General features: G+C 36.4%; 1 protein-coding gene across 1 annotated transcript in view; it reads left to right on the top strand.

The window, feature by feature from the left end:
* Positions 1–17879, top strand: part of LOC150092932 (protein CEPU-1-like) — a 268908-nt gene that overhangs the window by 156925 nt on the left and 94104 nt on the right. Inside the window, exons 2-4 of the mRNA XM_090413398.1 lie at positions 2856–2980; positions 3138–3345; positions 12899–13054. Of these exons, the coding sequence (XP_090269524.1) occupies positions 2856–2980; positions 3138–3345; positions 12899–13054 (489 nt within the window). The remainder of the gene's footprint in view (positions 1–2855; positions 2981–3137; positions 3346–12898; positions 13055–17879) is intronic.

Genomic DNA, 17879 nt, shown 5'->3' with positions numbered 1-17879 from the left:
GAGATGAAGTGCTTTGGGTACTGAGAAAAATGAAGAATGGAAGGGCTGTGGGGGCAGACCAGATTCCTGGGGAAGTGTGGAGAAGTCTAGTCAGCGAAGGCGCAGACATGTTATGGGATCTGATGAGGAAAATAGCCCAACAGGAAAAGATACCAGAGGAATGGAGGAAAAGCATTCTCATCTCAATCTACAAAGGAAAAGGAGATGTTCAGGAGTGTGGCAACTATAGAGGGATCGAGCTAATGTCACACACGTTGAAGATATGGGAAAGAGTAATTGAAGGGAGGATACGGCGGGAAACGAAAATTGGCGAGGAGCAGTTTAAATTTATGCCAGGAAGAGGGACAACGGATGCGGTATTTGCGCTAAGGCGACTGATGGAGAAATATAGGGTGTTGCAGGTGGAGCTGCATATGGTGTTTATAGACCTGGAAAAGGCGTACGACAGAGTGGTCAGCCAGGATGTATAGAGGTTTATGAGGAAGAAGGGCGTGCCGGAGAAGTACGTGAGGTTGGTGAAGGAGACGTATGAGGGAGCGAAAACTCAGGTCAGGTCTAGTGTCGGCATGACAGAGGGGTTCCCCATTGTCGTTGGGCTCCACCAGGGATCAGCTCTGAACCCCTACCTCTTTGACTTGGTCATGGATGTACTAGTGGAGGACGTCAAGAAGGAGGCGCCCACCAGGGAGCATGATGTTTATCGACGACATTGTTTTTTGCGAATCATCACGAGAGAAGCTTGAAAAGACCCTGGAAGAGTGGAGAAAGGTATTGGAGGAGAGAGGCATGAGAATTAACTGGGTAAAACCGAATATATGTCAACGGGGAGTGCCGAGGATATGGTCATACGACTCCAGGGTGAAAGGTTGACTCCAGGGAAGAAATTCAAGTACCTCGGATCGGTCGTCGAAAGGAATGGAGATCTGGATGAGGAAATACAGCACCGAATAACATGCGGCTGGATGAACTGGAGGAAGATGAGAGGGGTCCTGTGCGACAAGAGAGTGAGTTGTAAGATGAAAGGAAAGCTGTATAAGATGGTGGTGAGGCCGGCGATGCTTCATGGTGCGGAGATGTGGCCTATAACAAAGGCATAGGAGAGGAAGATGGCGGAGATACGAATGTTGAGATGGATGAGTGGTGTGACAAAGAAGGACAGGATAAGGAATGACTACATCAGAGGGACGGTCAAGGTGGGACCGATCGGTAAGAAGGTACAAGAAAGCAGGCTGAGGTGGTTCGGTCATGCGGAGAAAAGGAGTGAGGAGTATGTTGGTAAACGAGTGGAGCGAATGGAGGTGGAGGGAAGGAGGAAAAGAAGCAGGCCGAAGCTCAGCTGGAGGGATAAGGTGGTAGAGGACCTTAGGGAGAAAGGATGGAGTCGGGAAGACGCCCTGGACAGTCTTAAGAGGGAACGCCTACTCCGTTTAACACGGGAGAAAGACATAGTGAAAGAAGAAAAACAAAAATTCGAAAATTTTTCAGATAGTTTATGAGAATATAACTTTCGGCAGCTAAGTTTGCGAAGCTCTACCAAAGGTCTGTCCGTATATTCAGCTTTTGAGTTGTTATGTGCTATCCAGTCGATTTCGACTCTTGGTGATCTTCTAAAAAAGGCTCACTTTGTCTTTTCTTTCATCGGTTGTAAATTCAAGTTTAGTAAGTTCCTTTACTTTGTTCATCTAAGTCTTTTTCATTCCCTCCATCTTTCCCGACATGACTATCTTTCCCAATGATTCACTGCTCGCATAATATCTTCAAAGTACATCAACTTCTGTTTAGCGATCATCGTCTCAAGGAGCATTCTGTCTTTATATTCTCTGAAACCTTAGTATTCTTGCGGTGCATGACGTGGAGGAGACTACTGAGATTCTCAATAATCTCCTCCACGTCCATAAACATTTTTAGTGTATTTCAGTAATTCGATTATGCGCTTACGAGAGTTCGCTTATGATTCATTTAAAAAAACTCTATGCTATGCTATTGAGAGCTTTTGCTCTGTGGGTTTCTGTCTGGCTCGGGATGAGAAAACCAACAGTTCAAAACAATTGTCAGGCTAGTGACACCTTATTTTAACCATTAATGAAAGGCAAACAAACGGGTTCCTGGGCGGAGCTTGTATCTTTTAAGTAGCGCAAACCAAGGCAACTGCGACGACAAAGATTATATTCTCATAAGCTCATTGGTAAATTTTCTAAGTTTCTATCTGAATTTGGCTATAAAATGTGGCTGAATCCATAATATTCTCTATTTCAATCTCAGAGTATTTATCTAAAAAATTAATTTTGAAATTCATGTTCACTAAATTATGAGCCTTTCTACACATCTGAAGGTTTATATGCTCGCCCGGTGTAGTGTGCACCCTATCATTCACAACTTCATAATTCGTGCATTAACAAATATAAAACCTTATTTTCGTTACTTTGTCTACAATCTACATGTTATGAACATACGTCTGTACGAATCGCAATAAGCATCTTCAAGATTTCTCTTTATTAGGATTATGGCGATTAGGAGTCTATTCTCAACGCAATATTACGAAATCAATACTTAAAGAGATTATAAATGATTCATTATTCACTGCTGTGTGTTTGCATCTTCCCATTGGGCCTTTTATGACAACAATTTTCATAAAAGGAATTTTGAAGAGAAACAGATGAGGATGGTCAAGCCACATACGGACCCTAAATAATCGGTCAACTTTTACACTGAGACCAGGATTTAATCATAATTTATTTAATTATTTGTTTACACAACGAACAACTGTGATGGCTTATCTACGACATATGTTACTTCCTTTCAGATATACTTTCATGGCGAAATTAATTTAATTTTCTTAATTCGTATCTTTTCAGTTTGCCAATCCCCTCCAGACACAGGAACAGAGCCAGTATTTGCAGAACCAATACCAAATATTACAGTATCGTCTGGTAGAGACGTCAGCCTGCCCTGTGTGGTAGATAATTTAGGAACTTATCGGGTATGTACATATGTTACGAAATCTAACTACATTTCAGTATAACATTGCCAAATTTGTCAATAATACTTCTCTATTAAATACTTATCTATTAGTGCATAACGTCATCTGCAATATCCAGAAGAATCTCTATAAGAAACAAAACAAATTTCCTTTTCAGGTAGCCTGGATCCACACAGACAGATACACTTTGCTTACTCTACAAAATCGGGTAATCACCAGAAATCCCAGGTATAAGGTGACCCACAATGGGCATCGCACTTGGTGGTTACATATTGGAGACGTTCAGGAAAGGGATAGGGGAGAGTATATGTGCCAAATTAACACTTCTCCCATGAAAAGTCAAGTAGGATACATCGAAGTGGTGGGTAAGTAATGTGCTACATTGTTTTTAGATTTACATTGTTTTGCATTTTGAAACTGTTTTCTCATTTATAGCTATACTTATTAGGAATCAATTAGAATACGTAAATATTCACAAGAATGTCTGATGATCAAATATTTATTATTATTTCCCTTAATCATTTATTTGTGCTTTTTACATGTTACTATAAAACGCACGTTATACAAAAACTACAAGACAGTATTAAACGTATTGAAAGCGTCAGCAATTTCTTGATAGAATTTCTCACATTCTTAACTATATTGCTCTTCTATGAGTTTTATTGCTCTCTGACAGCAATTTGTTAGATAGTTATAAAGAAATCTTCTTGCTTTAATACTTTGCTGTTTTTCTCCCTTGTTGGGAAACATCCTGATTTGATATGCATCCACTTTAGTGCGAAAATGATTGAGAGAGAGAGAGAGAGAGAGAGAAAAGCAAATCTTCCCTTCTAGCGCGCTATTAGAAAAACAGTTTTTTCTTCTTCATTCAAAGAAGGAAAAGCTTATCTTCTGGAGATAAGATGATATTTGTAGCGCAGCTTCAAGATAATCGAAAATAGCAAATGCTGGTCCTTATATGAAATTTTGTATTATTTAACTCTAGAAAAGGATACAACAAAGTTTCTTCAACCCTTCTCCGGAGATACTCAGTAATTTTTCGAAACTCTGTGTTCTACCATATCAGAATGAAAAACTGTTGTTATCTGAATTGCTTATTTTTAAGCAATCCAACCGAAACGAAATGCATTTAGCTTAGCCTTGTTGTCAAAGCAAAGATCGATCCCGGATGGAAAGGAGTGAAAAATAGCTTTGTTTTAATCTTACATTTTTGGTGATCCTTCGTTAAATAGCAGTCTTTTACTAGTTGTATGTTGTAATAATTTTTGACATGTTATTTCCGAATTCTGCATTAAACGAGTATTGAGGAGAATGTCAAGTTCATCGCGAGTCTCTTAGTTTAAAGAAATTCCTACATCTTCCTATAGGATGATTAATTAAAGACTTATTTTGTACGCTAGTCAAGTAAATATTAGTTTAATATCCAACGTTTCACTGACTAATATCTGTCAGCATTTTCAAAGGTAAGCAATAGAAAGTAACAAAAACTAGGCAACTAACCGACAATTCTAAAAATTATATGAAGTTATCACTGAACGTGAAACAGTGATATGATACGCGTGTCACAAGTACAACGTTTTATTTGTTGAGATATTTAATGTAATTTTCATGAACGTTCATTTCTTTTTGGTTAAATGATCTGATTAGAGTTTTCCATAGATCTGGTAAGATTAGGCCTTGATTCTTATTTAAGTTACCTGTTGAACGGGCGACTAGTAGCTTCTTTGAAAGTTCTGGAATGATAGTTCTCTTCTATGTAGGGCATATGACTCATATTCCATTCAATATTATGGTTGGTAGAGGCAAAGTGGGAAGAAAGGCGTGAGATATCTTGTCTGTTATGCCTTTTTCCACACATAGCCTATGTGTTCCTTCTTTCTTGTTTCAAAATTTCTTGATGTTTGTCCGATGTAATTGATACCGCATGAGCAGGGTATGCTATAAACTCCAGAGTATTTGTAGAAAGGATGGCTATCTTTCGGTGATCTTATAAACTTTTGAAAGGTCTCAATAGGTTTGAAGGTTAATCTGATATTATATGGTTTTAGAAGAAGAGCTAATTTTCTGGATATGGCACTAACAAATGGAATTTTTATAGAGCTGATGTGTTGGGTTACATCTCGTTGTCTTTGCGATATGTCACTAAAGAGAATCTTGTTGATGATTCTTGTAGGGTAGCCATTTAGGGATAGATCTCTGAATATTTTCATTAATTCTTCTCGTAAGTCGCCAGGGTCTCTGGTACACTGAATAGCTCTTTTTTTGAGCATATGGATAATGCTGAGTTTCTGGGATATGTGGTGACACGAGTCGAAATGGAGGTAGCGTCCGGTATTAGTGGGTTTTATATACCGACAGCTTGACGCTATTGTCAGTTTGGTTCTTAATAAGGACGTCCAAGAATGGAAGTTTATTATCTTTTTCAAGTTCCAATGTGAACTTGATTATGTTGTGGAAGCAATTAATTTTGTTTAGATAATCTATGAGATCTTCCTTTTTGTGATTCCAAATGATGAAGATGTCGTCAACATGCCTAAACCATGTGGTTGGTTTAGGGGTAATTTGGGACAAGATTTGAGGTTCCAAATTTTCTAAGAATAGGTCGGCACAAGAAGGAGAGAGAGAGAGAGAGAGAGGGCTACCCATGGCTAAACCAGTCAGGTTTGTAGTAGGTTTTTTGCCATGTAAAGTAATTCGAAGTTAAGCAATGCTTGAACAACTTGGTGATGTTTGGTTAGTTACTTGGGTAGCTTACAAAAGTCTTTAATTAATTATTAATACTAGTGGTCAAGAAAATGGTCCTCCTTCCTATAGGATGCTTGCAATTTCCACACTAATGGCTAAATCTTCTTTTGTGCTGTCGGTATTACACAATTAACAGGCATAGTACATGTCTGTTAATTGCATGTGTGTGTGTGTGTGTGTGTGTGTGTGTGTGTGTGTGTGTGTGTGTGTGTGTGTGTGTGTGTGTGTGTGTGTGTGTGTGTGTGTGTGTGTGAAACAAGGAAGACAATAGTATACACCTTTGTAGAAAGATTAATGTTTTTTTACATTTATTGCTATCACTTTCCATTTACTAGTTCATATACGAATAAAAGCATGTAAGGCTCCCCTACGCTAATAAGCAGTGAACAGTAATCTCCTGCTCTTGACTCGAGAACACTCTTTAACGTTTCGCTTTTGATCTTTAGGTATTAGAACAGCTGACCTCCGCCTTATATTTAAGCTCCAGCTGCACGTGTAACTACTAATCCCAGTTTAGAAGCTTTACGGGCTAATTGATGAGCCATTTGACTTTCCTAACATTAGCCACCATTTAAAAACTGACTTTAATTGGAAACTTTGAGGTAGACGAAAAAAAAAAAGATATAAAAACCATATCTGAAGACTGTTAACTTGGGGTACAAGACAGTCACGTGATTAATGGGGTTCACTTAGCGAAAGACAGGCAATAAATAACAGAGCCACGCTCCCTTAATATGATGTTAAGTAACATCTACGGAACAAAAAAAGAAATAAAAAAAAACTCTTAACATCTTAGATGGAAACCAATCGGCTGCAATCGATGAAGTAACTGAAGACATTTTCAGAGAGAAAACAGTTTAGCTTTTAATGGTGTTGTACACACCCGCACTGATCTATCGCGACGAATCTATGAAAGCAGTTAACGCTTATGTTGAAATAGGAAAGAGAGAATGCATCGATATTTAAAGGATAAATTGATAAGTTTATAATCGAAAAACAATCTTTGTAGCAAGATAAAAAAAAATCATTTTACGCTTTTTTTGTGATGAGTGTTGAACGGGGTAATTCAATAATCAATGCATTTCATCGCCCCCAGTTGCCTTCTTAAAAATCGCTCATTTACTTTAACTGAAAGATCACATTTCAATGTAATCAAATATCATTCAAATGTGGATAAAATCTACATAAGGAAAACTACTGGTTTGGATGGGCCAAACGTTCAGTTTTATAGGCTCGTTTGGAACTTTATATTGTCTAATCTGGTCCGGAATCTCAGTAAATTATGCATTTCACTGTTGTCATTATAAATAGCTTTCTCTGATTTTATACATCGCTATTAGGGTGTTGACCTAATAACCCAGACAACGAAGGCGAACAAGAAGGTATCTCCCCGACCAGTTTAGGTCAGGTTCCCCCAAAATTTATTTCATTGTTAACGATGAAACTTAGAAAAACGATGTTTTTCTAAGCACACGGTTTTTTTTAATTCCAGATTTTCTGTGGAATCTCACCTAGCTCCAAATTTATGTTCTGAAAGCTATTAAAGAGAGACTTCGACTCATATAATATATATATATATAAATTCTATTTGGTCACATTTGTATTTAAATCATCGTTAAAACTTTAACGTTACGTTAAAACTGTTAACGTCAAGTGGAAGAATCTGAATATCACAAACTCACCTGAGACTTTTCAGTATTTTACTGTTATATAAAGAACCTCGAAGTCATTTCAATTCTCTGTCGGAGAGATCAACTACCATTTTATAAAAGTACACGTTGGAATCGAAACGTTGACTGTAACTAACAAGCTACTTAACAATTCTCTGGGGTCCATTTACAAGTCGAGAGTTTGTTCTACATACAATTCAAAGTAGAATTCTACCAATCACAGTTCGCCAAACGAAAGCGCTTCTAATTTCGAGTCAACGTTCAGTTATCATCTGAGAAATCGTTGTCACGTAGTAGTTGGTAACTTGGTTAACGAAGTAAAGGAAACAGCGTAAGATGGAAAAGCGTAGTGGGTTAGCACGTAGGGAATTCCTTCTGGTATCTCATTTGCTGAAAATGTCAAGAAACGTGCATCACAAATTTGCATTTGACGTCTCTGAATCTCATCGATTGAGAGACAGCGCAGTGAGTGATTAGAAATGAGATAAAGTAGTTCCTATTTCATAATTATTTATTCTAAAGTGTGTTCGTATTGCATAATTTATTATATTTGTTGCTGATCGCCTTTGTTCAGATAGTGCATTTTCGGATTAATAATGTAGAGAGAGAGAGAGAGAGAGAGAGAGAGAGAGAGAGATCAGACTGGCACGTTTTTATAGCCATTACGGAAATATATTTTTATCATTATTTTTATTATGAGAAGCACATTGAAAAGAAAGAATTCATTTACTAACATACGAAATAAATTGTCCCAAATTCCAGCAAATGAAAATTTGCACTGTACAATTACAAGATACATGGCAATCTGGCTAATTCTCGAATTTTTATTTTCAACTATTACAAGCTTTATATAGCTAAAATTGAAAAATTAAGAAGATAAAAATCTGTTAGGATATGCACGATATCTAAGACACCCCTTGATCTTGTTTGATTCATCTGCTATTAAACGTACCAAAACTTATAAGGATTCAGAATTCAAACTAAAATGAATATAATGAAAATTCAACGAAGTGATCACCAAAAATATTTCGAACGTAAAATTGATAGTAACAATCGAATCAATGAAATGAAGAATAAAAATTGCAATGTCATCCTGTTTGGTATTCTACAAAGAATAGCACCAAACAACAAGAATTCGAAAGTGGCCGGTGTATGTGGGGAAACGATTATCCAATTGCGATCCAAATTGTTTACAAAACAAGCAACATCTACAGTATATTTTAGATATATTATTGATTTCTTGTATACAAATATGTTTTTTGAGAGATTGCAAATGATTTTCGCAATTATCCTTTAAAAATGTAAAACTCTGCGACTCTCCTTGATCTCGTGTACATTCCTCAATTGTAAAATAAATAATTAAAAAAACATAACTCAGAGCATATAGTGGATGGTGGTCAGAAGAACACATAAACAATAAACGGGAAACAACATGTAAAGCTAACACTCAATAGGAAGTGGCCTAATATCGTCTTTTTTCTGAATGCTACTCCCTACCTCTGAGCACCTTATAGTACTTATAAGGACTGGCTTAAAGGGTCGAAGCGAGAATGCTTTTCATCATCCCCGTTATCTGTAGAGGATAGTGTAGGTATAAGGTGTATTGAGCTATTAAAGCTCTGATCATGGCAGGAGGGTAACAGCAATAGCCGAGCCTCAGTTAGAACTTCACTAGTTACAGCATTGCCATCCATTACCCTCCAAGGGTATTAATTAATCACCGCATCTCACGGTCGATTCTCCTGCCCCTCTGAGCACCTTATCCTGATAAGAACTGGCTTAAAGGGGCGAAGCAAGAATGCTTTTCATCTTCCCCGTTACCTGTTGAGGACAGCGTAGGGATAAAGTGTTATTGAGCTATTAAAGCTCTGATCATGGCATGAGGGTAACAGCAATAGCCGAGCCTCAGTTAGAACTTCATTGGCTACAGCATTGCCATCCATTACCCTCCAAGGGTATTAATCACCGCATCTCACGGTCTATTCTTCCACCCCCCCTATAAGCACCGTTCTCTTTCATATCAAAAATATAAACTTCTTTTGAATAAAAAAATTGGTGTATTAAATATTTTTCAGAAAAAAATTTAGTTTTTTCTACATTTAAAAAAAGAATATTATAGTTTACAATAAATTTTATCTTTGATGTCTACGTCTTAAGGAAGGTGGGAAATTCACCGAAGTTGAACACTAGCCTGGATAGTTATCATAAATTATATTCTCTAGCTATCTGAAGAAGAATATCTACACTCTTTTAAGGAAATACTCATCCCATATCGATAAATTTCTTGATAAACTTTAGTGTGCATATTTCAAATGGAATTTGTTATAGAAATTGCTTGGAAATTCTGAAAGTGATGCAATATTTCCGTCTATATATGCTAATATAAATAACTTTCATAATAAGTAATCCTGATATGCGTACAGGGGTAATTCTACACCAGAAATAAGAACAGTGTAGTTACATTAGCGTCTTGTAATGAGACCTGTATTCATTAGAGGAAGTAGTCGCTCATTAGACGAAGAATCGCCGTAAAGATGTTGTAAAAGAATATCGTGTAGAATAATGACATCCTAGTCTTCTTACATAATTAGTATTTCTTACATAATTAGTATTTCTTCCCAGGAGACGTTTTCTAGTCGGGCAAAATATCTAAATCACGCTGAAAAAATAATCCGATTCTTTCTGGGCGTGATTTTTATTATATTTATAAATATAACTAGCAATGATGCTTATATATTCACTGCGATCATTTTTGTGAGTTCTATCTGAAATGAAAAATTTCCTACCTTGCATATACTAATTAACATGTAGTTTCGTTTCCCATATTTATACTATATTAGCAGCAACATTTAGGATGTGCTATCACAGTTTTTCGTAACCGACATGGTAAATAACAATACTTGGCATAAATTTTTTCTAGGAGAAATCAAAGAAAGTATCGAGAGTAGTGAGGTTGGCACGGTAAAGGGGGTTATTTATTTTCTTTCAGAAGTCAATGCTTTTCCATCCAGTTCTCGTTCGTTCAAGGCGACATGATTTGCAGTTTTAGGTAATTTAATGCAGCGGTTTGCCATTTTTCTGCTGCATCCCTCTGAAGCTAAGTACTTTGTCTGTCGATAGGTGTTCACAGGGCCCGTTTGGAGAATGAAAAAAAAAAAAAACCGGCTAACAGACCAGTTGAAAAACACTGATGAAAATTCTTTTCCTAGACAAGATTCAAACCCAAGTCATTCCAACAAAAGTGCTTCATGTGTACCGACTGAGTTACGAAAGCTTCGTTTTGTGTTTCAGATGGTAAGTTTTCGTAAGAAATTGAAGAAAAAGTAAAATTCCAACAGTGGGTAATATATAATCAGTCTTTTTGAGAGCACGTGAACGTTCTATATCGCATTTAAAACTGCTGATAGGATAGCCTTGAACAACATTATTCAACAGTACGAAAACTGTTTAGTAAAATGTATAGATTCAAGAGGTCTTTAAAATATTCAGAAGTTTATCAACGCTGTGTTTGAACTAGGTGACAAATTAAAGGTGTTATAAAGATGATCCGGTGGATATTGGTTTCGCTTTCCAACTTATAGATTATGGGTTCGAACCTAATTGAGACATAAATGTTTATATCTTACCCACCCACGGTGCTGATGTGCTATGCATTTATGGGATTCCTAACAATCCCATCCTACAAGGATGGCATTGGGATGAAAAACTTACCACTCAAATATTTGAAGTTAATACGTCATATTGAAAAGCATAAGTTCTATAGATATTTGGGATGGATCATTGACAGCATTTAAGCAATGTCTCAAATGCACCAATCGCACACGTTTTATTCTTGGGTGTGCTAAGGGTTAGGTTATCTGGTACTCCTATTTTAGATACTAAACGTGGAACTTTTTTGAGTCCCTTCAGGTCTGCAATACGCTGAAGCGAAAAACCCATCTGTCACCTAAAGATTTTCACAAATATCCATACTGCAGAGGATTTCAAATCTTACGGATTGAAGAACAAAGATGCAGGTCCAACGGGCCAAGTAGAATGACACTGAAACGAGTATTTCAATGCTTGTGTGACCAGGCCAAAGCTTCTGTAATCTTCCTGAAGAGGGTAATCCTTCGACAATCCCAATTAGTACCATTTCCGGTACTAATGATAAATAAATATAGAAAGATGTTGGAGGAGAAGTGCAATGATGAATAGGCTAATTTAACTTAATTTTGCAAATGCTCATGTTCTGGAATCCCACATTATCCCGAGAAAATTAAATATTATCGTGTGTGTACTTTCGCCAGAAATAATACTCGAATTAATAATGACATTCATTTGCCCTTGCAATTCGATCAAGCAACAAGCTTTAGTTCAAGCTGAACTATTGATTTGTCAGATTTTCGTCAAATTTAACTTGCTCATTCACAATGAAAAACTTCGTTCATCATTTTTCTATGATATTAGTGAGAGTTTTGCGTTTTCACTCCACTATACATTTCTTCTCTATACTAGTAAGTATATGTAAGAACCTTAAACAATCAAAAAATCTCATATACTAGTAAGTATATGAGATTTTTTGCTTGTTTAAGGTTCTTTCTAGTAGGTCAAATTCTTCACGTAAAGAGAGGGAAATATTTTCATTTTTGTACTACTGACGTCTCATTATAGTCGTATAAATATAGTTAATTCGTATTGAACCACCTTAAAATATTATATTTATTACCTGTATACGACTTCTTAAAATCTCAAAAGCTGAGGCACTGCAATTCACTTTTGAAAAAGGGAAAAATAGAAGAGAGAAAGAAAGAGAAAATACCTTAACCAGATTGTAGTTATAAGAGCAACACTACGTGCTTACTCTCAACAAAACTCACTGAAGTTGTCCGTCTTCATGCACCTGATCGACTCTCTGTAAACGCGTCTATTCCTCAGGACTGATAACTGATCCGATCCTAAGCTAAAAATCCTCTAGGGAAAACATCACGCTGGGCAACAGCGAACGTGCGAATGAAGGGTTACAAGCACAGAAGTGGTGATGAAAGGCAAGTAGTTATCCTGCCGGGTTCAGGTTACTTGTTAAGACCCGAAAGAAACAATTCGTAGGCCTGTTAAACCAACTACAGTAATCTCGAGGGTGTAGGGATGAAGAGTGGGTATAATAAATAACACGGACAGGTTGATAGAGATCAAAGACACGTAATTAATTTCTTGTTGAAGTGTATTAACAGTCCCACTTCACCAGAGGTCAAATATATGTAAGATTTAAGTCCGCAAATAGATAACACAGTTGGTCTGTGGATTCAGACCTACTAACCTATTAGTTAAGTAACAATATATATCGCTTTATTTTTTCTTTTTTTCTTCAGAATTATATTTTAAAAAATTAAAGAAATGCCTTCTTTTATTCAATTTGTTTCTGTGTCACGCTAAGCCTCGTTTTTACTAAAATGTTATGATAGTTTTAATAAAAATATTTTTCTTAATTTTTATTACAATATTTTATTATTTTCTTTAACAGTTCCTCCTCAGATCGACGAGGAACTGACTAGCTCAGACTCCGAAGTCAGAGAAGGGTCAGATATTTCCTTGCGTTGTTTTGCCAAAGGGTCTCCTGAGCCGGATATATTATGGAGGCGTGAAGATGGTCTGGGTATTGCTCTCGCCAAAGAGAAAGGTATGTTAAGCATTATGTGTGTGTGCGTGCGTATGGATGGGTGAGGGTGTGTAACAGTTATAACTTTATGTTTTTTATGTGAGTCATAATATTTTTTTTTATTTTAATTCTTTCTTCTGAAAATCAAGCTTTTATTAATAATATAAACTAACATTTTAAAATTGAAACGGTTATACACCCTCTGTCCAAAAAAGAAACCGAACTTTTTGAAAATAGAAGATACTAGTGGCGCTACCTGTTGTATCTTTTTGTTGTCTAAAGCGGCAGCCTTCATTAGTGTTGTGTCAACTGTTTATGACATTTGTTTCATTAGAAGCAGAGTTATAGTGCCAAGAGTGACAGTGTGTTTTGACGAACGGTCGGAAAATGTGTTTCAAACAGAGAGCTGCGATTGACTTTTGCGTTAAACTTGGTAAACGTTTTACCGTAACGCATCAAACGCATCCCGTACTCAAGTTTACAAGTAGTTTAAGCGATTTCAAAGTGGTCATGAGACGCTTGAGGACGACGGAAAGCCGGGCCGTCCAAAAACTGGACTGAGAGAAAAGTTAACATCCAAAAAGTGCGTGATTTCATCAAAGAAAACCCGAAATCGTCCCTGAGATTGATTGACGATGAATTGGGGATTCCAAAGTCAACTGTGCACAACATTTTGACCGAGAGTTTGGGCCTCCTTCATAAATTGAATTCGCGATTTGTTCCCCACAAGCTGACCGACGATCAAAAAGTGTATCGAATTGAACACTGCAAGGTCGTCATTAAAACCGCTCGTAAGGACTCAACCTTCCTTGAAACGATCGTTACTGATTATCAGATTCTAGCGATGTGACGAAACGTGGTGTTTTGAGTATGAGCCCGAAACAAAGTTCCAGAGTGCTGAGTGGAGACCACCAGAAGAGGGGCATCCGAAAAAAGTAAAGACAATGCTGATTTGTTTCTATGATTCCAAGGACATTATCCACAAAGAATTCGTTCCGCCTGGCCAAACGGTCAATGGTCAGTTTTATCTCGAAGTTTTGAAGCGATTGATCGAGAGTTCGTCGCGTACGGCATAAATATCGTGACAACAGACCGTTCGTGAAAACACACTGTCACTCTTGGCATTATAACTCGGCTTCTAATGAAACAAATGTCATCAACAGTTGATACTACACTGATGAAGGTTGCCACTTTCGCGAACAAAACGATACAACAGATGGCGCCACTAGTTTGTTCTAATTTCGAAAAGTTCAGTTTCTTTTTGGACAGGGGGTGTAGTTGTAATTGATATTTTTTAGAGTTACTCATGGAATTAAACATATTGGAATAAAAGAAAGAAAACTTAGAGCTGGAAATACGCTGTCTCGTTATGTTTAAAATATTAGCACCACACCTACCTTTCAACATATTTATCAGTTATAAATCTCACATTAGATTTCGGTATTCATTTCGTTTGTAATTCAGTCAAATTTTTTCCTACATTGAAAAAAAAAAGCAACTGATGGTTTTCTTATTATTATTATCATTAACATATCATATTAATATTACCAAATACGAAATTACAAACGTCGATTTAACATCAAGTCTAGAAAACTTCACTTCGGTATAGTGAAGCTATTCTATACAGTAGATCTTTAAAGTTTTCTAAACTGACCAGAAGCAAATAAAAATTTCTAATTCAGTATATGCAAGACCCTCTGTTCATTTCTGAAACTTTTAAATATCAATATATTTTGGCTATAAATAAAAAACGGATGTTTGTTATCGTTTTGTTGTATAAAAATTTAATTACAACTTTCAGATTACTTTAAAAACAGACACTTGACATCTCAGATATAAATTTTTAAATTGGACATAATTAAAGCGACTCATTTTTCTATTATTGTACAAAAAAGGACGAAAAAGTGAAAAATATCAAGATGCGCCATTACTTATTCTAACTATCCACTTGTATAATTAATCAGTATTATTAAACAGGTGGTAGAAAAATCTCTTTCCATCTGCAGCAGATTTGCGCGATGTGCGAAATGAGGTAGGAAACTAAGTGACAGCATTCGTTGCACAAAAAATAATTTTGATTTGCTGATGCGCCAAATTAAGTTGGGAAATTCATTATGAATTAAAAGCTCCATTTTGTGATAAAAATATCTTGGAACATAATTTTCTACTCTCGTAATTAAAAAAATGTGAACGCTCCTGACAAGTGACTAATGATGTAGGTAATATGTATTAAGAATAACCCCACAATGATTAAGGACTCATCTCTTTTATTCCAACAACAGCGAATGCTTACCTGAATCGTATCGGTGCTAATTTTCGCAAATAGAGAATGTAACACCTCATTTTAAAGAACACCAGAAGCGTCCACGTTCTTTCCTAGTTTTTCTTAATTTATTTTTTATAATGCTAAAACGAAACCCTGTAATTTTAAGGGATAATATCGTTCTTGAACCTTTATACTGTGCACGATGCAGAACATGGATACTTTGTATATTATATATTGTGCATTTTCTGTAATTTGTAAGATACTAAGGAAAAACAGGCTTAGTCTGGGTTAAAACGGGTGTTTGCACTCCTCAGCGCTAAACCACACGAAGATAAGCTTCGAGTTCAAGCCTAGTCCACCACTAGAGGAACTTTTTCCAGCCTGGTTGGCTAAGTGGTTAGCATATCCACTCTCCAGCCAAAAGGTTGTGGGTTCGAATCCCGCCGTGGGCATGGATGTTTGTGATTGTCTGTGGAAATACTAGTGGTGGTGGGCGGTAGATGGCATTGGTGTAGTTGCGGTTAGTTAAGTTAGTGGCTTGAGTGATGGAGATGGAGAGTTATAGAGTAGATGCCCTCCCTCGATGAGACTTTGGATTCCCTGGAGGTGTCACGTAATAATAATAATAATAAGGATGATAAAATGTACTTGATACGTAGGATTGGCAGAGTTGGTAACAGTAATAATGATAATTTCGAATTGCTCTTTACATCAAGGAGCCACTTGTCAATTGAAGAACAGAACAGTGAAATTCGACAGATTTTGCTTTTCAAAATATATCTTATGAATGAAATTTCTAATGTAACTTAAGTTTAATGGCCGTAATGACCTTAGACAATTAACTTTTCTTTTTATTATTGCTGCTAAATGTATAAATAACGGATCGTAAGGTACGTTTTACTGAAATACTTCGTGTAATCATACAAAATAAGATAGTATAATAATAATATAATTCAAGCAATGGAAAATCGAAACAATTCACTGAAATAATTTCTAAAAAGAAGTGAGATGTTACATCATCCACGATATTTAGATTTGATTTTGTTCTTTTGTCTCATGAGATGTAGACTACAATTATTGAGAGATCTGAAACTGTGCACACCAAATGCGCCATATGAATACATAATGAAAATAATTTCCAAGAACAGTGAGGTTTAATAATTTCCATCTATAAGAGACATTATTCTCGGCGTGCTAGTATCGGATGCTAGTGAATTTCCATTTTTTTTCTAGAAGGTACCCTAATTTAGTAGCTAGATAGGTTTACATCTATGGAATAATCAGGCCTATTCGCCTTCTCTGCTTCCTTTTGTAAAGTTTGTAATTAGTTTATTTATTTTTCATTATCTGTAAGATAACGAAAAATAAATTATCTTTAAGCTATTTATTAATTAGCTTAAAGATAATCTTCATTAATAAGACTGTAATCATTCCTCGAATAGCACACTCTCGAAGTGACGCAGTCTGGATTGAGGGTTGGGTCGGTTGAAATTACGACCCGATCAATTAAGGCAATTAATTGCCCGAGGGTTTCTTCTAGTTTATTTTGTGGAAAGACAAACTTTGCCAACTTCGTGAGATCAGTTAACTTATTTCCATTTGAAAAGAACTTATAAGATTCCTCGAGTTCCTCGAGTCAAATGGGATTCAATGGAATGGGATTCAAACCAGTCTGTTCAACCGTAGAAATTTTGTCTCGGTAAGGAGGAGTACGGATCACAAATCATGGAAGACACAAGGGCGGGAGGGAAGGAAGAGGTCAGTTCTGTTTATTGATGGAATGAAAGGATTTTTAAACTGAAGATTGTGCTCGAAATTAAGGCCGAAGAAACTAAGGCAGTGAGAACAACAGTGCGTCTCGTATATTCTTACCGTTTTTTTTTTTGGTAAAACACCCTAGTTTCCCGAGGCTCGTTCTCTAGTTATGACCTAGAATAAGGGACTGAGAATATCAGAACCCTGACTGGGAAAATGCAAAATGGCATACCTTGGAAAGGAGTCCTAATAATGGGAATTTCAGGTAGAAAGTGGTGAGTACATAATTGGAGGAAGACTATGTTATGAACAGCGTCTCTCCCATGCAACAAACCAGACCCTGCAGTAAGTGCTTAGGCTGTTACTTGAGGATATTTAAAGCAATACTTCTGTTTAGTATTATACGAGAACTGACATTGAAATGAGCAAGTAGCGTATTTAGCAATATAAAAAGTATCACAAGTTTGTAGGGATTCCACCTGTTTAAAGTTTAAAATGTCTAAAATATGAGTTCATTATGTGAGAACAGAGAATATATATATATATAACTGTTTCTAAATATTGTCTTTTTTTTGGATGGATAAAGTAATTACTATATTATCATGTAGTGTTTTTGATGGACTGTTACTTCTGCTTTGTGATCTTAACCAATAAGTGTTCTCAATCACATCGATCGACTAAGATATTATAAATAGATAACATCTCTCATATTACGCTACACCTGCTCTCCAGAGACTGGAAATATCATTTTATACCCAAATTTGCTTTGCAGTTAATTTTTTTTCCTGTCTATTTTTTTCATGACCTAAAAGGTTGTCGCCAACT

This window comes from Typopeltis vanoorti, chromosome 24, assembly GCF_054136105.1.
Source record: "Typopeltis vanoorti isolate ZY-2024b chromosome 24, IOZ_Tvanoo_1.0, whole genome shotgun sequence".
In the NCBI taxonomy this organism is placed as follows: Eukaryota; Metazoa; Arthropoda; class Arachnida; order Uropygi; family Thelyphonidae; genus Typopeltis; species Typopeltis vanoorti.
Note: the sequence above shows the minus strand (reverse complement) of the source record. Positions and strands in the feature narration are given on the sequence as shown.